This window comes from Zingiber officinale, chromosome 3B, assembly GCF_018446385.1.
Source record: "Zingiber officinale cultivar Zhangliang chromosome 3B, Zo_v1.1, whole genome shotgun sequence".
NCBI classification, from domain to species: Eukaryota; Viridiplantae; Streptophyta; class Magnoliopsida; order Zingiberales; family Zingiberaceae; genus Zingiber; species Zingiber officinale.
Genome location: NC_055991.1, coordinates 45,847,190 through 45,871,524, shown reverse-complemented (window position 1 = coordinate 45,871,524; position 24,335 = coordinate 45,847,190). Strand labels below are relative to the sequence as shown.

The following is a 24,335-nucleotide window of genomic DNA, read 5'->3' as shown; positions in this document are numbered from 1 at the left end:
ATGTCATGCTTTATTTAAGTTTTCAAACTTTATGCCATGACATCATGACATTGGCACATGTTTTTACTTATGATATCATTATATGCCATGTCATCATCTCTTGCATTATAATCAATGAAATTGATTTAAGGACAAACATATAATTTGATATTGAGATCAAATTGGTGTTTAGAAAATGCATGAGAACTTAGCCTAAGTTGACCTTAACCCATATCTCACATCAAATTGACTTGAATGTGGTTTGATACACCTTAGATGTGTGTGAGATATTAGGATCATGAGTTAGGATCAAGGTGCATAGTTCTTGTACCTAGATGAGACTAATTCAAGAAGGAGGATCATAGGAAAGCTTGTGTACAAGTCATGTACATCTAGCCCTAAGATTATGGTCCTAAATTCAAATGGTTTTAAAAGTGTTTTAAAATTGATTTGAAAAACCTTGATGAAGCTTTCCTAGTGATAGCATTCATCATTGAACATTGTGATACAAAGTTGAGTTAAACTTTGAACTATTTCAAAGTTTTTGAACTTTGTATCAAGATTGAAAAATAGAAACTATTTTCATAGAAAACTATTTTTCCTTGATAGAATATGGTATGAGGAATGTATCCTCAAAATTTCACAATTTTTCAAATTTTCTGGAATTTGTTGTGAGTTTCTGAATTTCGGGAGCGAAGAAATCAGAAACCGCCTGATCCAAGGCTGGATCGGTCACTGGACCGATCCAGGGAAGGCTGGATCGGTCTGGGGACCGATCCAGAGGGGTCCTGATCGGTCCGGTGACCGATCAGGTGTGCTGAACTTGCTGAATTTCGACTGTGGTCTGAAATTTCAGCTGTGGGAGTTGAGTTTCGGGTTTCTAAAGGTTTGAAACTCTCCAAGACATTGTTGGTGCAATGGTCAAGGGGGAGTTGACCTTTAGGGAGAGTTTTACCTATTAGTCAAGGGGGAGTTTTTACTCCTTAAGATTTTTGAGGTTTAGTGATATGGGATTATCACTAAGTTGATTGTTGAGTTTAGTATCAAGGGGGAAATTAAGAGTTTCAATGAAAGGTATGGGACTTTCATTAGGAAGAAACTCTTGACCTTGATACCCTCCGTTTTCCTTTTTGATATGTGTCAAAAAGGGGAGAGTGTTCATTGGAGAATTATTGGAGAACCCAAGTTAGGTTATCGGTTTAACCTAAGCTAGGGGAAGAATGTCAAGGAATGTTCAAGGAAGAACATTGGAATTCTTTTTGATGTGTGTCAAAAAGGGGGAGAATTATTGGAGAACTCAAGTTAAGTTATCGGGTTAACCTAAGGGGAAAATGTCCAGAGAATGTTCAAGGAAAGAACATTGGACATTGGAAGATGGTTGGAAAACCTAAGTTAGGTTATCGGGTTAACCTAACTTGATTATGGGTTTTGTCAAACATCAAAAAGGGGGAGATTGTTGGTGCAACCTTAGGTCAAGGTTGACCTGGTTGACTTGACTCGAGTTGACCTGACTCGAGTTGTATTTTGATGTTTGACTTAGGAAGATTGTTGGTGCAACCTTAGGTCAAGGTTGACCTAGTTGAGTTGTATTTTGATGTTTGACACTCGTGGAAGAGTTGTATTCTTGATATGAGACAAGAATAGATGTTTGGGAGATTATTGGTGCAACCGTAGGTCAAGGTTGACCTGGTTGACCTGATTCGGGAAAAAGTCCAAGTATGGAGACTTGGCAACGGAAAAGTCCAAGCAGGGAGCTTGGCACTAGAAAAGTCCAAGTATGGAGACTTGGCACTGGAAAAGTCCAAGCAGGGAGCTTGGCACGCGAAAAGTCCAAGCAGGGAGCTTGGCACGCGAAAAGTCCAAGTATGGAGACTTGGCACGGGAAAAGTCCAAGTATGGAGACTTGGCACTGGGAAAAGTCCAAGCAGGGAGCTTGGCAAGTGGGAAAGTCCTAACTGGGATGTTAGGCAGTGTGGAAAGTCCTGGTGAGTGAAGCCAGGTGAAAATCCTAGTGAGTAAAGCTAGGTGAAAGTGGAAGTCCTGGTGAGTGAAGCCAGGCAGTGGGAAAGTCCTAGTGAGTGAAGCCAGGCAGTGAGAAAGTCCTGGTGAGTGAAGCCAGGTAAAAATCCTAGTGAGTGAAGCTAGGTGAAAGTCCTGGTGAGTGAAGCCGGGCAGGAAAAATCCGGATGGATCAAGGGTGATCGGACATCTGGTGTTGAGAAGGTCAAGTAGGTCAAGGGAGTGACCCGATACTTGACACGAAGAGAAAAGTCCAAGTGGGTCAAAGGGATTGACCGGACACTTGGTAGGGAGTCGTAGGTCAAGAGAGTGACCGGATGCTAAGCATGAGATACCAATAGGTCAAGGTTGACGGATATTGGTTTGGAAGACTTGGAACTTGGTTTGGGCAAAACCCAAGCTCGGATCGATCGGTGGATCGATCCGCCGATACTGTTGGTATCCGATCGGTCCGTGACCGATCGATAACGATCGATGGCTTCTCGAGGTTCTTGATCGGTCCGCACCGATCAAAAGCCGTAAGGCAAAGAGAAAGGAGGATCGGTGCAGGCCGATCCATGCACTGATCGGTCCGACGCCGATCAGAGACGATCAAAGAACTTGGCGAGTTCTTCATGAAGAGTGCTGATCGGTCGGGGACCGATCAGCACAAGTCTGATCGGTCCCAAGACCGATCAGGATCTGGCCGTCATGCTTCAGCCTGATCGGTCCACGCACTAGCCGCTGTAGCAACGGCTAGTTCTCTCTTCTTCTTCGGTATAAAAGAGGCCAGGACTTGGTGATGCTACTCGGAGCTACTTCTTCTTCTTCCGAAGTACTCTCAAGCTTCGCCCTTCTTCTTCTTGAGCTTTGTTGAGCTCGTTGGGCTTGAAGCTTCGCGTGAGCTTCTTCCTGTTGCTGGTTTTCTAGCTAGGCTTGGATCCGAGAAGCTACTGCTTCACCAGGGTTCCTGCTGACTTCAAGAAGGCAAGCAAGTGTTGTTTACATTTCTGTTCTTGTTTTCTTGTTCCTATTTGTACTCCTATTGCTGTTGCAAAGATTGTGGTGAGGTTTCTCCACCCACAAGGAGTATCTATTAGCCGGGTTTCCGAGGACTCATCCACCGACGGATTGGTAGGCTTCGTCCACCTTACGGACACGCCGAGGAGTAGGAGTTCATCTCCGAACCTCGTTATATGGTTTGTCTTTCTTCTCCTGTTTTCTTTCTACGTTGTATTTCCGCTGCACTAACCCAATCGTAGGAAGAAACGCGAAAGATTGGGGTCGGCTATTCACACCCCCCTCTCTAGCCGTACGAAGAGATCCTAACAATGCTATGATTGTATGCAATGCATGTGTAGTTTAATCATGATTAGGTCTTTCAAATATGCCTACTAAAGTTTGGTACTCACTTCTAGCTTGATCAATTGTAGTCAAGTTTTGCCAAAGCAAAGTGACTCGATTTATCTTGCTAGAGTGCGAAGGACAATTGTGATGTCTGACTACTAAAACTTTGGGTGTGACTTAACTAAGTTGAGAACTTAGAGGCATATCCCATACGATGTAATTCAATTATACTAGTCTTGGGCGATTAGCCAAAGCTAACTCAAGATGTGTTATAATGTGGATTTCATAAGATGGGCAAATGAACATATAGTCTTGTTCACACAAGGATACAAGAGTTATATATGATGTAATTGGTAAATTTGACTACCTAAATTATACTAAGTCTTGGGCGATTAGCCAAAGCTAACTCAAGATGCGGTATAATACGGATCTTGTCCCACATAAATGTTATCGCGATTGGATTTGGAGCTAGTAGTGTGGGTAAAATCACATCCATGACTTGCTTCTACCAAAGCTTTATAATTTAGTGGGAAAATCATTTAATTAAAGGCTTAGTTAAATGATCAAAATATGATACTTATTTCTACATTTTATTGTTGTAGATCACCATATCGTCAAATATGTCAAATACTCTCTCTCTGCGATTTGTCCTTGATAAGGACAAGCTCAATGGAGCTAACTTCCTAGACTGGTACAGAAACTTGAGAATAGTTCTCAAGTAAGAAAGAAAATTGTACGTCCTAGAGCAGCCCATTCCTGAAGCACCCCCCATTACTGCCACTAGAGCTGATAAGGATGCTTATAAGAAGCATCAAGATGATGCATTAGATGTATCATGCCTTATGCTCGCTACCATGAACTCCAAGCTTCAGAAGCAACATGAGAACATGGATGCTTATGATATGGTTGAACACCTTAGACAACTATATCAAGGACAAGCAAGACATGAGAGATTTGAGATCTTTAAAGCTCTATTTCAATGCAGAATGCAAGAAGGAAGTCCCGTAGGGCCTTATGTGCTCAAAATGATCAGGTATGTGGAGAACCTACAAAGACTGGGATTTCCACTAGGCCAAGAATTGGCCACTGACGTAATTCTGCAATCATTACCCGAAAGCTATAGTCAATTTGTCATGAACTATAACATGAATGAAATTGACAAACCATTGCCTGAGATGTTGAGCATGTTGAGAACTGCTGAACTCAACCTTAAGAAGGCAAAGCCTAGCACCATTTTAATGGTGCCAAAGGGCAAAGGCAAAAGGAAGCCCAAAGGTAAGGGTAAGAACCAAGCCAAAGGCAAGGGCAAAGCTCATGCATTGAAACCCAAAGGTGGGGTGGCTAAGGAAGGAACCTGCTTCCACTGTGGTTAGACCAGACATTGGAAGAGGAACTGTAAATTATACCTAGAGGAAGTGAAAAGGAAGAGAAGTGAAACTTTTGCCTCAGGTATACATGTTATAGAAGTCAATCTATCTATTTCTTCTTCATGGGTATTAGATACCGGATGTGCATCTCACATTTGTACTAATGTGCAGGGCTTGAGAAATAGTAGAATATTGACAAAGGGTGAAGTGGATCTACGAGTAGGCAATGGAGCAAGAGTTGCTGCTATAGTTGTAGGAACATATTCCTTATCTTTGCCCACTGGACTTATTTTAAAATTTGAAGAGTGTTGTTATGTGCCTGCCTTAACTAAGAACATCATCTCTGTTTCTTGTTTGGACAAGAAAGGATTCTCATTTGTAATAAAGGACAAATGTTGTTCGGTTTATTTCAATGAAATGTTCTATTGTAGTGCACATCTTGTGAATGAACTCTATGTTCTAGACTTTGACAACCCAATCTATAACATAAATACCAAACGATTCAAGTCTAATGATTTGAACCAAACATATCTCTGGCATTGTCGCTTGGGTCACATAAATGAGAGTCGCATATCCCAACTCCATAAGGATAGACTTTTGGACTCATTTGATTTTTAATCATATGAGATATGCGAATCTTGTCTTCAAGGCAATATGACAAAAACTCCATTTAGTGGATATAGAGAAAGAGCTAATGACTTGTTAGGACTCATACATACAGATGTATGTGACCATTTCAGAATAGCAGCTAGAGGAGGCTACAATTACTTCATTACTTTTACTGATGATTTCAGTAGATATGACTATATGTATCTAATGCGACATAAGTCGGAATCCTTTGAAAAGTTCAAAGAATTCAAGAATGAAGTACAAAATCAACTTGGTAAGAATATTAAGATGCTTCGATTAGATCGAGGTGGGAAATATCTTAGCCAAGAGTTTCGTGACCATCTCGTTGAGTGTGGGATAATATCTCAACTCACTCCACTTAGAACACCATAATGGAATGGTGTATCAGAACGAAGAAATCGTACTTTATTAGATATTATACGAACGATGATGAGTCAAACAGAACTTCCTGCTTCCTTCTGGGGACATGCTCTAGAGACGGCCGCTTTCACACTTAATCGCGTTCCATCTAAGGCTGTCATAAAGACACCATATACGATATGGACTAGGAAGAGTCCCAAGATGTCTTTCATAAAGATTTGGGGATGTGAGGCTTATGTTCGACGACAATTCTCTGATAAACTAAGACTCAAATCAGACAAGTGCTATTTTGTAGGATATCCCAAGGAAACAAAGGGATATTACTTTTATAATCCCATGCAAGGCAAAGTGTTTGTTGCCAGAACTGGTGTCTTTCTAGAAAGGGAATTTATTTCTAGAAGAACTAGTAGGAGTACTGTCGATCTTGAAGAAATTCAAGATACACAAACTAGCACCGGCACCTTGAAGGAAACTGAATAGGTACCACAAGATGTTGTGGATCATGATTTTGTTACACCACAAGAAGTTGTGAAGCAACAATCTATTCAAGTAGAACAAGCTCTACGCAGATCTAATAGGACCCGTCGTCAACCTGAGAGATATTCTTTTCTCTTGTCTGACCATGGTGATGTAGAGTTTATTGGTCTCAATGAGCCTACATCTTATCAGGAAGCTGTGCAGGGCCTAGATTCTGAGAAATGGCTAGAGGTCATGAGATCTGAAATGAAATCCATGTACACTAACCAAGTATGGACTTTGGTTGATCCACCTGAAGGGATCAAACCCATTGGGTGTAAGTGGATCTTCAAAGTGAAGACAGACATGGATGGTCATATTCATACCTATAAAGGTAGATTGGTGGCAAAAGAATTCAAGAAGATTCATGGTATAGACTATGATGAAACCTTTTCACCAGTTGTGATGCTCAAGTCCATTCGGATCATGCTTGCTATTGCAGCTTATTATGATTACGAGATCTACAGATAGATGTCAAAACTGTATTTTTTAACGGAAATCTACTCGAGGATGTGTACATGACACAACCTGAGGGTTTTGTAAATCCAAAGAATGCTGGAAAGGTGTGTAAGTTGTAAAGATCTATTTATGGATTAAAGCAAGCTTCTAGAAGCTGGAATCTTCGATTCGATAATGCAATTAAAACATTTGGTTTCATTAACAATGAAGATGAACCTTGTGTCTACAAGAAGGTTAGTGGGAGCACAGTCATCTTTCTCATATTATATGTAGATGAAATACTTCTCATTGGAAATGATATCCCTACTCTTCAATCAGTGAAGACTTGGCTTGGGAATTGTTTTTCAATGAAAGACTTAGGTGGGGCAACCTATATTTTAGGCCTTAAGATCTATAGAGATAGATCTAAAAGATTGTTTGGTCTAAGCTAGAGTACATATATTGACAAGATGCTTAAACATTTTGTCATGGAGAATTCCAAGAAGGGATTCCTACCTATGTCACATAGTGTGAGTCTTTCGAAGACTCAATGCCCCTCTTCTAAGGAAGAAAAGGACCGCATGGATCAGATTCCTTATGCATCCGCAATAAGGTCTATCATGTACGCCATGCTTTGTACTCGCCCAGATGTCTCGTATGCGTTAAGCATGACGAGCAGATACTAGTCAGATCCAGGTAAAGGTCACTGGACAGCAGTCAAGAATATTCTTAAGTACTTGAGAATGACTCAAAATTATTTCTTGATCTTTGGAGGCGATGAAGAGCTTGTTGTAAAGGGTTACACCGATGCTAGCTTCCAAACTGACAAGGATGATTACAGATCGCAGTCAGGGTGTGTATTTTGTTTAAATGGTGATGTTGTGAGCTGGAAGAGTTCGAAGCAGGACACAGTTGTTGATTCTACAACAGAAGCCGAGTACATTGCTGCATCAGCTACAGCAAAGGAGGCTGTTTGGATCAGGAAGTTCATTACGGAGCTTGGTGTTGTTCCTAGTGTAGGAAACCCAATAGACCTCTATTGTGATAACAATAGGGCTATTGCACAGGCTAAAGAACCTCGCTCTCATTAGAGATTCAAACACATACTCCGGCGATTCCATCTCATTCGAGAGATCATCGATAGAGGAGATGTGAGAATATGCAGAGTACCGACCGATGCTAACATTGCGGACCCTTTGACCAAGGCTTTGGCACAGGGAAAGCATGATGGTCACACTAGGTCAATGGGTATTCGATACCTCAGTGATTGATACTAGTGCTAGTGGGAGATTGTTAGTATTAGCCCTAGTACTAATTATGAGATGATTGTAAATGACTCATTTTGTATCATATATCATTATTAATAAAAAAACAAAGTTTGTTTTTATATTTATTTTAGTTCAGTGTCAATTGAATAAGTATAATAATGTCATTGGATAGTAGGTTCTTATCTACAGTATGTCAATTGGTTGAATTGATAGTGAGATATTGTAGAGAACAATACTCTTAACTATTCTTAGTCGAACATTAATATACAAGGACAATATTAATGCGTTGAGACTAGCATGTAGGTCAACGGATGACTTGATCTCACAAGTCATTGATATAAGATATCAGGTTGACACATGGGTATATATTAGAGAATATGTACTGAATGATCCGCCATGAGAATGTTTCATGGATCGTCGTATGAGTGTCATAAACATTCTCATGTGACTATTGGTATGAATAGTCCTTAGACCTGAAGTCACTACGGTTCCCTATATAAGGAGTTGTATACTTTGGTATCGTCAAGCGTTACCCGTAACAGAGTGGACTATAAAGTCGATCACTCGGTATGCAATAAATTATGCGGAGGGATGTGAGTGATGTAGATGAGATTTATCCCTTCCATATGACGGAAGCGATATCTGTGGGCCCCTTGATTAGTAGGACATAAGAAAGCATGACCATGCGTAAATGAGTCAATATGAGATATTGAGCTCATTTGTTTGAGTGTGTCTACTTGGATATCAAGAAACACAAAAATTGATAAGAGGATGACACGGTCTATGCCTCATTGATCAATCTAGATATCAAGGATAGAGGGACCAAGGCATACAAGATAATAGCCACGGAAAGGTTAAGTCGGATCTCGACATTCTCGTCACTTGGATAATAATGATGCCTTGCTAGATGCCACTCATTGCTTATGTATTTAAATATTGATTTGGATACACTGCCAACGTTATGAGAACCTATTGGGTCATACATAAAAAACAAGTCAATGGAGATGGATTCATATGATGAATCATTGGATTAAGTCTAATTCAAATTGGACTCATTGAGTAATACTCAATTAAATCCAACTATTGGATTGAGTCCAATTCAAATTAGACTCATTGAATCAATTGGATTGATGATTAATGAGTTGGACTCATTATATGATTTCATGAATTTGAATTCATGAAGAAAGAGGAGTCTACAATTTGAATTACTCATGCATTAGATGCATTGGATGAAGAGTGAACAAATTGAATTGCTCATGCATAGGATGCATTGGATTCATTGGATGAAGACAAATATTAATGTCAATTAAGGCAATTGACATTAAAGCATGAGGCAATTTCATTGTGGCAAAAGGCGAATACGCTCGCCCCCAGCGCCCCCGCCAACCCGTCCCAAGGCCAACACGGAGGAGGTAAATCACGGGCGGCTACTAGCCTTTGGAATAGTGACTAACACATAAGGGAGGTATTTACCTCGACTTTGCCGAGATTCGAACCCCAGACCTCATTGACATGAGACAATTTCATGAATCTATAAAAGGGAGTTTTTGGATTCATTTTCATGATGAATTTTTTGTGTTCTTGCTCTTCTTCCTCCTCCTCTCTTCCACTTGGCCGAAACTTCCAAGGAAGGTTGCTAACACAACCTTTGGTTGTTTCATTCTCCACTTGGTGAGTTTGTGAGACAAACGAGACTTGTTCGTGTGGATATCATAGAGATGCAACCACTTGATCGCACTAAGATCCGTATCTAAAGAAACGTTATTGTCGGGATTGCGAAGAGCACGCAACAAAGGTATAACTTTTTCATGTATAAAAATTAGTACTTAGTATATGGTTTCCTTTCGCATGGATCTTCTGGAAAGGAACTAGATGTTTTCCACTACGCTTTCGTGTGTATAGCGCCCTAGTTTCTTACATAGGGTGCCTGCTCAGAGGAGGTTAGGAGAAGAGGAAGGATCAACGGCGGCTCGGGTAACTGGCGACCGGGAGAGGGGAGAGCGTCAGCTGCACCGACGATCGAAAGGCGAAGAGGAGGGTTTTTGGCACTGCTTAGCATCGCAAGAGGGAGAGGGAGAGGGAGAGGGAGAGGAAGGATCGAGCGGGGGAGAAGATCGGTGTAGCCCGGTGAGAAAGGTGGCTCGACACTGGTGCTCAAGCCGACGACGATGATGGAAGGCGGCAGTGGATCGGTGTCGCCAGTTGTCGATGAGAAGAAGAGGTGCGGTGAGATCGAGAGCGAGAAAGGGAAATCGGCGAAGGAAAGGAAAGGAATGGAAAATAAAAAGGAAAACATAGGTTTTAATAGAAAATTTATATTTATTAACTCAATCAACTCCTAACCTACTGGGTATTCCAAACAGGCTTCCCTGCGCCGAATAGCTTTATCCCTTTAAACGGTTAATATGAACTCCGTTTAAATCCCAGAAAATTTCTAAAAATTCTTAAAAATTCCAATAAGATTATTTATTAAATAACCTTATTCTTTAATTATTATTTAGGCACCATATTTTACATTAACATTTATTATTTATAAGTTTTTCTGTCCATTTATTTATTTTTATTTTTATATTTAAAATTTTAATCTGCTCATTAACAATGTTCAAAAATTGAACTCGATTAATACGTGGATGTTATAATACTCATCTACATTAGTTTGTAGCACCATTTAAATATTGTAACATCTATATATTATCAACGTGGATGTTCTAAGTTGTCGTGACCTGCTATTTATAATCAAATCATTAGATTTCTTCACTTTATTTAAATAAACCTTTTAAGGAAGATAGACTAATCAAACATCATTAGTCTGTTGACTATTGATATGATTTGATAATTATGTTATTCAATTTCTAATATCAATGGTAAATTAGATTGTTATTGTTTGAATCATCAATCGATTGATTGATGACTAACAGTCAATTGCACCAGTTGACTGTCTCCAAACTCCAAGCAAATATAAAAATTCCTGGTCATTTAGTTGGCTTCACCTCAATTGATTGATATTTTCAACCACTTGATTGAAACATTTCTTTTAGTTGTTTCTCCGGCTTGAGTTTGCTTTGTTCCCTAAAGTGTTGAATTTTTATTTGTTGAGTTGACTTCTAGTTAAAGGTTTTTTTTTTAAATCTCTAGACTTTTTCATTCCAAAAAGCTCTTTACTTCCTAGGCTTCCTATTCGTGCCTCCTCATCGATCATTTTATTTATGACTTCTTTTGTTAATTAGCATTTGGTCCTCATTAACCCATTAAAAATTCTTGTACTCGTCTAATGTTCAATCTTGTTAGATCCACTAAAACTTCTTTCATACTAAATATCCACTTAAACTTTTTCTCGTGGAGAAGAAAAATCAATTTTAAATGTGAAACATAATTACATGTATTAATTTTCTAGGCATCCGCTATTTGTTTTTGTTTTTGTTTTTGGATCTCTCCTTTTTTGTCATGTATAAGTCATTTCGTCCCAAATTGATTAATGCATATGGAGATTTTTGACATTAATATATTCCTAGAAATTTCTTTAATATATTTATACCGATGAATTTGAATTTGATAGTCTCTTTCATAAAATAATCATAGAATTTTTCTATATTTGTACTCTACTCTTATTCACAAATTTACTATTCACAATTTACATTATCAAATTTAGATCCGACGGTATAAATACATTAAAAAAATTTTCAGGAGTACATTGATATTACTTTGAAATCATTCGGAATTCTCTAAGTTTATCAATCAGTTTCGTTCGAAACTGATTAATTGATCTATACTATTTAAAAATTTAAAAGTTTAATATTTTTAAATCAAGAAAGTCCTAAATTCATTAATAGTATTGGTTAGTGAGTATTATTATCCCAACCTTATAATGAGTTTGTAACCATTGTTATCAAGTCTTTACAAGTAAACAAAAATTTACTACTTTCAATTTATACTATTAAATTTTAATATGAGAGGATGAATACATTAAGAAAGTTTTTAAATGTACATTAATTTTGATTTGGAGTGATTTAGAGTTCTTTCAATTTATAGATGAAACTGGTTGTTAGACTTGTACAATTTAAAGATTTAAAAATTTGTTTTTTTTTAACTTAAGAGAGTTTTATAAATCTATTAATAATATTGGTTAATCACCGACACATATCTTATAATGAATTTATAATAAATTTTATTAACCTTTACGAATTTAAAAATGAACTATTATCAATTTACACAATCAAATTTAGATGCGTAAGTACATAACTAGACTTCTAACAGTCAAGGTTGTATTGTCCAACGAAGTCAACGTCGTATTGTAATAAAAAAACGAAAAAAGATAAAAGTAAAAGAAAAAGGAAAAAAAAAATCACTGCGCGTTTCCTCGGAGAATCAATTAATTTACCGATTACCACTGCGAGGAATGTGGCCGGTTACCTTTCCATTTTTATCGTTCAATGCATGTCGTTCCAATTCGATTCCCCTTCCCTTCTCCACTAGGGTTTGCTTCTCTCACATCGGCTCCAGCTGAGCCGTTGGCTCTGGCGGGTGAGATCATACCTCTCGAATCTATTGCGCTACTGGAGGATTGACGATGATGCCGGATGAACCGGTGCCTTCGAGGTACGTGAAGCTCACCAAGGATCAGGATGCGCCGTTGGAGGAGATCCGCCCTGGAGAGCTCAACCAGCCCGTTCACGTTCCTCAGGTCGTAATAGACCTAGCGATTACTTTACCCATTTCCTTCTTCAGAGATTGCCACGGATCTGTTCAAAATATCTGTTTTTTGTTGATTGGTGCTGAATTTTTTGTTTTATCAGTTGGAAGTTCGCCGATGTATCGAATGCGGGCAACCCTTACCGGAGAGCTATGAACCACCTGCAGATGAAGCTTGGACAACTGGCATTTTTGGCTGTGTTGATGATCCTGATAGCTGTAAGATCCGTCTCTCTGTCCATTTTACTTCGACTAGTCGAACCCTTTATTGAGACAATATCAGTGTTAACCTGCTTTCAAGATGGTTTATAGTTAGATAAGATGCTGGTATCATTATTAATTTTGTGTTTTACAAAGGTACCGAATCGGAATTGGTGCATTTGTAAAATGTTTTATCAGTAGCACTATGGTCGTTAAACACTTGAACTGACAATTCGGTTCCTAGATCCAATCCAGTTAGCTAATTTGCAAGATGACTTGGACTTGATTTAACTGACTGCTACTGTGAGTTGACATGCTGAACTCGCTGACCAACAACTTAGACACAAGATGGATATGCAGGAGAGTATAATAGTTGACGAGGAAAGACAAAAAAAAAGAGACTAACGTGGAAAACTGGAGATGTAGAGGTATAAACTGATATATTCTTTTATGTTGTAAAACAACCATGGATTGAGATGTAGAGATGTGTTGGTCAGCACATTCAGAATTTACCCCTGCCCGCTAATTGTAGGATCGTTGCGCTAGAGGGGGGGTTGGTGAATAGCGCTCGTGGTTTTCACATTCGTTTAAAAAACTTGGAGAGACAAACATGAGTAATAAAGGAAAACAAAAGCCATGCTAACGCACCTAAGTTTTATTTGGGTCGGAGCCTGTGACGACTCCTACTCCAAGGTCCGCACTTGTTGAGTGCTTTCAATGGGCAATCACTATCGGTTTGAAAGAGTACAAGTAGAGATTTATAATTGCAATAATTTAAAAATGTCGACAATCTATAGATTTGAAGAATTGATCCTTCGGTCATTGGAACAGTGTTTGGGCGTCGTAGAAGCATTTTCTGAACCACACGCAGGAGAGAAACTTCTTTGAATTGATGTTTTTAAGTTGTTAGTCGAAGCCTCCTTTTATAGCTCGTACGGGCACTTGGATCCCCTCCCAGGCGCTTGGACTGTGCTGATGTGACGAGCTCTCGTCGAAATTTCATTCTTGAAGTTTATCCACGTTCGGGCACCCAGACCGCCCCTGGACCGTTGATGTAGGTCGGCCAGTCGTCGCGCTCCAGCTCAGTGTGTTGATCAAATTTTGGTCGTTCGAGCGCCTCAAGCACCTCTGGGCGCTGGACCGCCTCAAGACTTAATTTTGAAAAAACTAATTTGTAATCTTTTTCAAAAATTTAACTTTAAGCTCGCTTGAAAGTAGCACTTAACTTTCTTTTCAAAAAATGTGTTTATATGTAAAGAGTTTTTTTTTTAAAAAAAAAAACTTAGCTTTGAAAATGATTTCTTACTTAGCTTTTAAAAACATTTCTTTGAAAAATACTTAGCTAAATACTTAACTTTTGAAAAGATTTTTTTTGTAAAAAAAATTTAGTTAAATACATAGTTTTAAAAATGAATTTCTTTTAAAATTTTAAAGAAGTATTTGATTTCGAAAGAACTTAATTTATAAACATTTTTTTTTAAATATAACCCCAAAAAACTTAATTTTCAAAAATATTTAAATTTTGAAAAAAAATTAACTCCCTATTTCTCTCCCTCTTAAAAAGCTTTAAGTAATTTGTAAAGGACAATGAGTTTAAATAATTTAATTAATATCTTGATTAATGACTATCCTAGCATCCAAGCATGCAAAACATAAGTTTTTTTTAAAAAAATCATAAAAGTAATTATCTATTTTCCTGATTTTCCATCTCACCTTTTCAAAGTTATCAAACATATTAAGCCTATGAGTTTGTATGAGATGGAGTTAATTTTTGAAGTTAATTTTTAAGTTTGAGAATATTATTTCAGAATTTTAGAAAATATTTAAGTTTTGAGTATTTAAATTTGAATTTTAAAATTTTTTAGTTTAGAAAAAAAATTTAAGTTTGAATTTTAGAATAATTAAATTTGAATTTAAAAAAAAAAATTAAGTTTAAATTTTGAAATATTTAATTTTAAAAAATAATTAAGTTTAAATTAAAAGCTATTTAATTTTGAATTTTAGAATATTTTAAATTTTAAAAAATATTTAAGTTTGAATTTTAGAATATTTGTGTTTAAATTTCAAAATAATTAAGTTTGAATTTCAAAATATTTGAGTTTATATTCTAAAATAAGTAAGTTTGAATTTCAAACTATTTAAGTTTAAATTTCAAAATAATTAAGTTTGAATTTCAAAATATTTCAGAATATTTAAGTTTGAATGATTAAATTTTAAATTTTGAAACTTTTAATTAAGATTTAAAAATAATTAATATTTGAAAATAAGTAAAATTTTGGAATTAATTAAAATTTGAAAATTAATTAATATTTGAAAATAAGTAAGATTTTGAAATTAATTAAAATTTGAAAGTTATTTTCTGAAGATTAATTAAGTTTAATTTGATTCGGTTTAAGTTTGATTAATTAATTTTAAACCTAAATTCATCTCACCCTTTTTCTAGATTGTCAATCATGGAACCTTATCTATTTTGTGAGATGATTAATTTTATCTCTAATTTAGATTAAAATCTAAGGATTGATTTAGATTTGAGTTAGACTAAGGTTTAACAGTTAGTCAATTAAACATCCATTTTAATTATTGACTTCTAGGTTGTGGCGAGGCATTAGGTCTTCTTGGGTATTGGAGCAATAACCACTTCTAAATAAAGCCTTTTAAAGAAATTGAATATTTAATTTTCTTTCTGAAAATTCTTGTTCTAACTAGTCAAGTGTTGATCAAGTCTAAGGCCCTATCTATCCTAATTTAAGCATGTATAGGGAAAGCGCTAAAACAAACATCAAATAATTTTATGTAATAAAAATGGTCTTTCTATTGGCTCTCCCTGGATCATAGCCTCGATGAGGTTTATCAATGTAGTGAATTTGATTCTTAGGAATCCAATATTGATTAAGTCCAACTTGATTAATCAAGTTAGACTTAGAGACCCATGCTTGGACTAGTTTTCTATTTGGTCGATTTTTTAAGGATAAGTATAATTTGAATCGACGTTTGACCTTATATCCGAGTCCGAATCAGTTGTATACGACCCTTTGTTTCCCACGGATTAGGTCAAGGTTCTTGAAACCCAAAGTGAATCGTTCCAACGTTTCCATAAGTTCTTTAACTTGAGTCTTAGATTGAAATTTTCTTCCTCAAGTTGGACTTGAGTTGGAGTTCCAATTTGTGTCTTCTCAATTAATGAACTTGGGTTAGTCCTTTCCTTGAGGGCTTTGACCTCCTCTTGGAGTGACTTGACCCTGAGGTTGAATTTAGCCAACTTTCTAGATAAGTAGGAAATTAAATTGTCTGATTTAATTAAAGAAATACTTATAGTAGATTGAGAATCTTCTAAACCAGATACGGATCCGTGGCTTCGCTCGACTCGGATTGAATCTCGATAACATAAGTTTGTACTAGTAGTGCAAGGAAGCTCACTAGGGATGGCAATGGGGCGGGGCGGGGGCGGGTTTGCCATTCCCATCCCCGCCCCGTTCTCATTTTTTCGGGTTCGGGGATTCCCCGAACCCGAATCCACGGGGATTAAATCCCCATCCCCGCCTCATTCCCAAATTTAATTTATATTATTATTATTATTATTTAATAATTATTATTAATGATAATATTAATATCAATATTAATAATATTATTATTAATAATATTTTCAAAAATATTAATATTAACACTATTATTAATATTTTTTAAAAAAAATCATATTATTATTTATTAATATTAATAATAATAATATTCTGGGCGGGTTCGGGGATGGGGATAGTATTCTCATACCCGCCCCATCCCCGAAAAATCGGGGATCCCCATCCCCATTTCGGATTTTCCCCGCGGGGCCCCAAACCCGCGGGGAAAATTGCCATCCCTAAAGCTCACTTGTGTTCTTCGTCGGAGTCTTTCGAGAATTCAGACCATGTTGCTTTCAAACCTTCGTGTTCAATTGAGTCACCTTTTTGATTTTTCGTTTGGTGAAGTCCTTTTTCTTGTACAGTTTTTGAACTAGTTTGACTAGTTCCGTGGTGATTTCATCTTCGTCTTCGGAATCCGATTTGTCTTCAGATTCAGGTTCGATTTGGTACTTCTTCCTAGACTCCTTTGTCTTGCTTATACCTACAATCAACGCAATACCTTTCTCGACTGAAAGTACATTAGTTTGTTCGTGAAGTTTAAATTCAAAAAACAATTCATCTAATCTAATTAAAGAGAAATCCTTAAAAACTTTATAAGCATCCACCATGGATGCCTACAAAGTGTTTCTTGGAAAAGCGTTAAGGGCATACGTTATAACGTCATGATTTTCCACCTTCTAACCAATTGCGTGGAGACCGTTGAGCATTCTTGAATCCGAGCATGAAGTTGACTCGCATATTCACCATCCTGCATTTTATATTATATAATTTATTTAGAATTAGATCTCGTTTAGTTACATTAGTGTCGGATGTGCCCTCGTGCAGCTCGATTAGCTTTTCCCATAACTTCTTAGCGTTATTGAAGGGGTTGACCCGGTTCAACTCTTCTTTGGTTAAGCCACATTGGAGAGTCTGGCTTGCCTTTGCATCGGTTTCGATCTTCTTACAGATTGGTGCGTCCTATTTGTCACAGGAGACGAGAGCTCTATCTTCGGTGGAATATGTGATATATGAATCATGTCTGGATGATTATCCATATTTCCACTTATATTTTGAGGTGGTACTCTATTCGGCTTTTCCAGTAGTCTAAATCTTCGCCAGAGAATAGTAGTGGGCGTGTGGTGCTGTAGCCTGGTATGCCATTTGAAAAAAAAAAATCTTGCACACAATAAAATAAGGAGACTTGTCTCAAGACTTGGTCTTGGATTAGCAGTGCGGTATAAATAACTTATGAAAAAATAAAAGAACTCGAGTGGTGTTGCATCAACTTGAAGAAACATAAAAAAAACTCGATTGCGAAAAAAATGATTGGAAGGGGTGATCGTACCGATTCCGTTCGACTCTGAAAATCTCAAGATGCAAAAACTGAAAAAAGGCGTAAGAATATATTCACTAGCAAAAAAACTCAAAATATTTGCTCAAACGGTGATTTCACCAATTCAAAGCGACCTCACTTTAATACAATTGTAGAATCGTTGTGTTAAAGGGGGTGAATAGCGCTCGTGGCTTTCACGTTCGTTTAAAAATTCGGAGAGATAAACACGGCGGAATACAGGAAAACAAAAGCAATGTTAACACATCCAAGTTTTACTTAGTTCGAAGCTTGTGACAACTCCTACTCCAAGGCTCGCACTTGTTGAGTGATTTTGATGTGCAATCACTATCAGTTCGAAAGAGTACAAGTAGAGATTTGCAATTGCAATAATTTAAAAGTACCAACAATCTACAGATTTGAAGAATCGAGCTTTCGGTCGTTGGAGCAGTGTTTGGGCATCGTAGAAGCATTTTCTGAGCAGCGTGCAAGAGAGAAACTTCGTTAAATTGATGTTTTTAAGTTGCTAGTTGAAGCCTCCTTTTATAGCCTCGCCCAAGCGCCTGGACTGTGTTGACGTGGAGAGCTCTCGTTGAAACTTCACCCCTGAAGTTTAACCACGTCCCAACGCCCGAACCCCCTTCGGGAGTCTGGACCACTGACATGGGTCGGCCAGTCGTAGAGCTCTAGCTCAGCTTGTCGATGAAATTTTGGCTGTCTGGGCACCCGGACTGCCCGGGTGCCTAGCTAGACACCCGCTCGGGGCTTCCTCTGAGATGAAACCTATCCGGGTGCCCGGACCGACTTTTTTGCCAGCCTCTTCTTCTTGTAAAATAAAGTTAGTCCAGGCAAATAATACGTAAAGCGTAAGTTTTGATAGCCTCCGGACTGTCTGGTCTTGACTTTGAGTTTTGTTGAAACTCTAGGTCGGACAGACGCCTACTGTTATGTCTTCGGGAAACACGTTCTCACCTACTTCTCTCAGGAGAGATTACCTTTTGCCAAATCGGTCCTCCAGATCGTTTGGACTTTTGCTATATAAGATCCATCTGTCTAGATATCATCATATACATCTAGAAAGTCGTATACTTTGGAAGAAGCTTGTACAGTTTGGGAAGAGGTTTTTATTGATAAAAAATAAAATCCACTTCAACCGATATGCCCTTAGGCATGGCCATACATAACATAGAAATTTCACTTGGAAAGGGTGGACAATTAGCTAGAGCAGCAGGTGCTGTAGCGAAACTGATAGCAAAAGAAGGAAAATCGGCCACATTAAGATTACCATCCAGGGAGGTCCGTTTGATATCCAAAATCTGCTTAGCAAAAGTCGGACAAGTGGGTAATGTTGGGGTGAACCAAAAAAGTTTGTCCGAGACATCAGGACTTCATTCTAGACGTTCGATTCCTAACCCATCTAGTTTTCTACCTGGTGTCCGCAACCCCAGGATTTTCACCTAACGTCCTCGACTCTAGGATTTCGCCCAATATCCTCGGCTCCCTAAGACTTTGCCCAATCCCCCGGATCAGGACTTCGTTGCCTAACCGCAGCTAGGACTTTCCTCCTGCTTAACCTCAACTAGGACTTTCCTTTGCCTAAGATTATTTAGGATTTTTCTGCTTGTTAGAACAACAACACAACTTAACTTTTAACTTTTGCCAATATCACATAAGTTTGATTAATTGGTGCTTCTAGCACCAACACTAATCTGCATGCAAGACCCTTCAGCACCAACACTAAGATGGCGGCTCATGGTAGAAATGAGAGGAAGAGAGAGAGAGTAGTACCGTAGAGAGAGGGATTAGTGGTGGGCGTGATTGACACGGTGGGTACAATAGGCACGACAAACGTGGGGGGTGATGAGATAGACTAGAGGAGAGATATGGGATATGGAGAGAGAGAGAGAGAGAGAGTGAGAGAGAGAACAAAGGGGAGATATAATTTTTAACTTTTCAAAATACTAGTCTTGAAGTGGATAGTCCTATATATATACACACTTTAGTTCAATTTTAAATTGATCAAAATAAACCAAATATGGGCTATCTTAATCTCCATAACTATTTGATGAACTCCACCTAATCCTAAATAGACTTCCATTCGACCTCAAAAGTCAAAATATTTGTTTAATTTACTTAATTAGTTATCTCGAAATTTTTTTAAAAATAAATTGAAATGTAAAAAATTTAAATAGGATAAAATTTGGTATCAAACATCGATGAAGATTTTTTTTTTCGTGTTCTAGCTTGTGTGACATTGGGAGGAACTGAATGTGACCATGTGAGCATGCAACAAGAGAACTAAGATTCGTTAAGATCATTTCAAGTTTCGCCTCCTCTTTTATGTCTTCTCTCAAATTTGGTGTTAGTGTCAAGGAACAACTAAGGTTCAACACACCACTTTGATTAAACGGAAATATTTTTAATCAAAATAAGAAAATAATTATTTATTTTCACTATTTTTAATTCATTATATTGGAATAGGTGTGCATTGTTCATCAAATTATTTTTTTTTTAAAAAAGTCTATCTAGATGAATTTGAAAGTATAAAAAAAATCAAATTTGAATTTGATTTCTTGAGAAAATCTTGAATTCAAATTTTTAAATTTGATTGACTCGTGTAGGTGTATCGTATTTTTTTTAGAAATTTTATACTTATAAATTAAATAGATTTATTTTCAAAATTCAAAGTATAATTTAAACCTAAAATATAACATTTTACACTCTAAAATTTGAGGAAAAAAAAAAAAAAAACTAGATCGCTCTAATTTTTATACTCTTAAATAATTGTAATTATTTGGAAGAAATAAAACTAAATTAAAGACAAACATTAACTTTTTTAACTCATTTCACTGCATCTCATAGTTTATGTAGATTCTGTCAAACAAAGTGATATTTAGTGCTCAAGTTTTTATCAAATACACATCCTCCACAATTAAAGTCTTTTGGTTCTCAAATCTAAAGTGCTCAAATGTTACAAAATTCAAAAGCAAAGTGTACACCTAGTCTATAGAAGACTAGGGAAAGTTGCATTTTCTTGTTAGTGTTCTATCTACAAAAGTTGAATAAATTATAAGTGTAAATCATTATCAAATGAAAGAAGTGACTTAGAAATTAAAACTTAATTGTTTGCAAACATTTTTAATTTTAAGGACTGAGGTTACCAAATTAAACAACATAAAATTAACATTTATTATGTATTAGCAATCTAATTAATTATTAAGCAAACAATTCATTAGAATAAAAATGATTATAATTTATAATTTGTATTAAGTAACTTAATTAAATTAGTATTGAAATTGTACTGACATAGGATAATATGGTACAAAAATTGTATTGTTTTGGTCAAAGATCAAAACTTTGGCATTACTCAAGACTTTAAACAACATCAACTAACTTTATTTATACTATTATGATAATAAATGCAATATTATATATTTTTTAAAAAATATTTGTGGTTATCAAATTTTTTGGGTAAAGTAACATTCTTTTTTAACAAATTTTTATTTTTTTATTTATTTAAACCTAACTTATTCAAAATTTACCAAAATGACTTGCTATACAAATCTCCATTTAATAACTCTTGGGTACAAATGCAAGCTTAGGAAAAGCAAGTTTGGTAATTTTAAGTAGTGCTTCTGTTTGAAATATTTACAACTAGAGAGGAAATAAGAAATTCAGTCTCACTTAAACTTTTACAGTGACTAAGTTGAAGAACAAAATCAACAAAAAAATAGTGCAAGTAACTACAATCATTTTCTTGGCTTGTCATTTGACCATCATTATTAGGTCAGCAAGTTCAGGTTGTGGGTAAACCTTCAATTGTTTTCTTTCATTGCAAAGCCATTAAGCTGTCTCATCATCTCATGACGGTATTCTGTCATCATGTTCTTGCATCATCGAGTAAACACTAGAGACATGCTACTCTGTGTTGTTGAGCAGACATACTGTACTCATCTAGGGTCTCCCTCTGCCCCCTTCATAATGGATTCCTAATGCTACTACAAAATTCTAAGATGCTCGTCAACCACTTAAGGCTGTTAGGTACCTCTGTTATTGTTGTTTGAATACTTTGGAAGAAAAAGTATACAATTATTTTTCTAGTTGCATTAGCCTTGTAGAGTACTGATGCCTAATTTCTCGTGTTTATGAATGCTGTTTATTTTTTTAACTTTCTTTTCAAAGAGGTTGAAACTTGAAAGTCCTTTAATGGCTATTATTTTTGACCTTTTGGCATGGGTTTTCATTCTTGTAATTAATACTGTTCTCTTTGTTTAGTGCATCATTTATTTGCTAAAATTATTAGTTCATGCACATCTGATCTCATAGTTATAATTCTCAGTTACAACTACATAAACTTGTTATATTATCAGTTACTCTTTGGATGATAGGTTGGACTGGGTTGTTCTGTCCTTGTGTGTTGTTTGGTCGCAATGTGGAGAGGCTTAGAGAAGATACACCATGGACAAGTCCTTGTATTTGCCATGCTATCTGTGTTGAAGGTGGCATTGCACTTGCAGTTGCTACAGCATTTTTCCATGGAATTGACCCAAGGACATCATTTTTTATTGGAGAAGGATTAGTCTTTGCATGGTGGATGTGTAGCATCTACACTGGTATATTTAGGCAATCTTTGCAGAAGAAATATCATCTAAAGGTGCTCTCTATCCCTCTCTCACACACTGTGGAGTACATTAACTCAGTTCTGATTGTCTTATTTTTTATGCATTATTACATTTGTATTGTTAAATCATTCAGCCTTTTTTGCTTGTGTGTTTGTTAATTCTTGGGGGTTGTTTTCTTTGGACAGTGTTCATATATTTGTTTTTGCTGCTTCTAATTTGGTTTTCTTTGTTAATGAGGTAGTATATTAGTATTTGTATGATGTGTGGATTATGGCCACTTGAAAGAGGAATCTGTTAGTCATTTTATAACTTTCGTTATTTCGTAAACATAATAAAATTTAGTTTTCCTCTAAAAGGTTTTTAAAGATGCACTGCACACTGATTCTTTGTTTAGATTAGTCTTTTATAATCAGTGCATTCTTAAATTCAGAGAATCTCAAGCGAGGCCATAAATTAGCCTGTTTCATAATCTTTGATGTAATTTCTTGGACTTGAATTTGAAGATCAATCTGTCAGTAAGATGAATATTAGTATAGGAAAGGATGCAAACAGTGAAAATATCATGAGAAACATGTGTTGGTTATGTTGAAATGGAATTATGCAGTTCATGTTTATTCCTAAGATTCCACAAATTGAAACAGAAATGATGCTCTTAAGCATGCTTTAGTTACCGGAAATTAGTGGGTCTAAACTAGATATCTCAAAACTTTTTAGTAGCATCTACACGATAAAGAAACTAATTCTTACATTGGCCTATAGGTTTTAATATTTCAAGTTCAGTTGTCTATGGTCAAAAGGGTTGCCACTGAGATGTTTAGCTCCGGATATACACGTTTGTTAAACTCATGGAACTAGGACCTATGCTTTTGTTTTCCTTGTATAATTTGTGCGCTGATATAGCTCTCCATGAGATATTAGTATATCCCACTAACTGTGCCCATTTCTGACTTCATATCTTAATTAATTTGACATTTATGATATGAACCCAAATAAAGGTTCAGATGCTTGTGCATGTTTTTTTCCAATAGTATTGTGTGAGAACTATATATGGTTGTTTTTCTAATGAAGTATCAAAAGAACAGTCATAAATGATTATACATTCTATTGTTAAGATGCTATTGTTCATAGAGAACATGAACATTTGGTGCACTGGATATGCTACCTTATTCATCTCTAAACCTATTTTGGTTGCAGAATTCTCCTTGCGACCCTTGCATGGTTCATTGCTGCATGCATTGGTGTGCCATCTGTCAGGAGCACCGGGAAATGAAAGGTCGGCTATCTGACAATCTTGTCATGCCAATGACGGTTGTCAACCCACCACCCGTGCAGGAGATGAGTGATCGAAACAGTTCTGCAGTCCCTGGACCTGGTACCCAACAGAACAGCCATGCTGAAGTGGAGACACAAGTTTTATAGTTTGGAGTGATTCTCATGTACTTGCTTGAGAACATCGGACAGAATATAAGGTAACAAATCATTCATTTAGGTTTCTTTTCTTGTGGAACCTGTTGGCATCGATATGAATGAACATCATGCATTTGGATGCATCTTGTGGTTTAAATGGGTAAATATATGGCCATTTGCTTTTCAATCATTCTGGTGATCTTGTATTGAACTTTTCATGTGTTTTTGGTTTGTAAAACTTCTTGGCTTGGTCGATTGGCATTGCTTTAGAAATTTGATGTTCTGGGATTATTTTTATTTTGTTCATTGTATATATTTTTATTTTTGAAAATTGCTCTAAATGATGGGTAAAATAGAAAAAAAAAATAGATTAGTTGACTTTGGAACAATTAGAGATGTTAATAAGTTGTGCTTAGATAGAGTTTGGCTCTACCTGCTCTGGTTTGATAAAATTTGTGTTGTGTTGTGTTGGACTAAGAGTCTTGGATCAGAATTGACCCTTACCTAGCACAAGCTCAACTAGATATATTCTTGACCAGCAATGGATTAAGAAAAAATTAAAAAAAAAAAAAAATATATTAAAA

The 24,335-nt window shown here is 36.5% G+C and overlaps 1 protein-coding gene across 1 annotated transcript; it reads left to right on the top strand.

The window, feature by feature from the left end:
• The first annotated feature begins 12,303 nt into the window (after positions 1-12,303).
• On the top strand, positions 12,304-23,941 carry LOC122056457 (cell number regulator 6-like). The gene is made up of 4 exons (XM_042618418.1): positions 12,304-12,584; positions 12,697-12,811; positions 22,111-22,376; positions 23,539-23,941. Exons 1-4 carry the CDS (start codon positions 12,471-12,473, stop codon positions 23,761-23,763), a joined length of 720 nt encoding a protein of 239 aa, XP_042474352.1. The 5' UTR covers positions 12,304-12,470; the 3' UTR covers positions 23,764-23,941.
• The last annotated feature ends 394 nt before the right edge of the window (positions 23,942-24,335 follow it).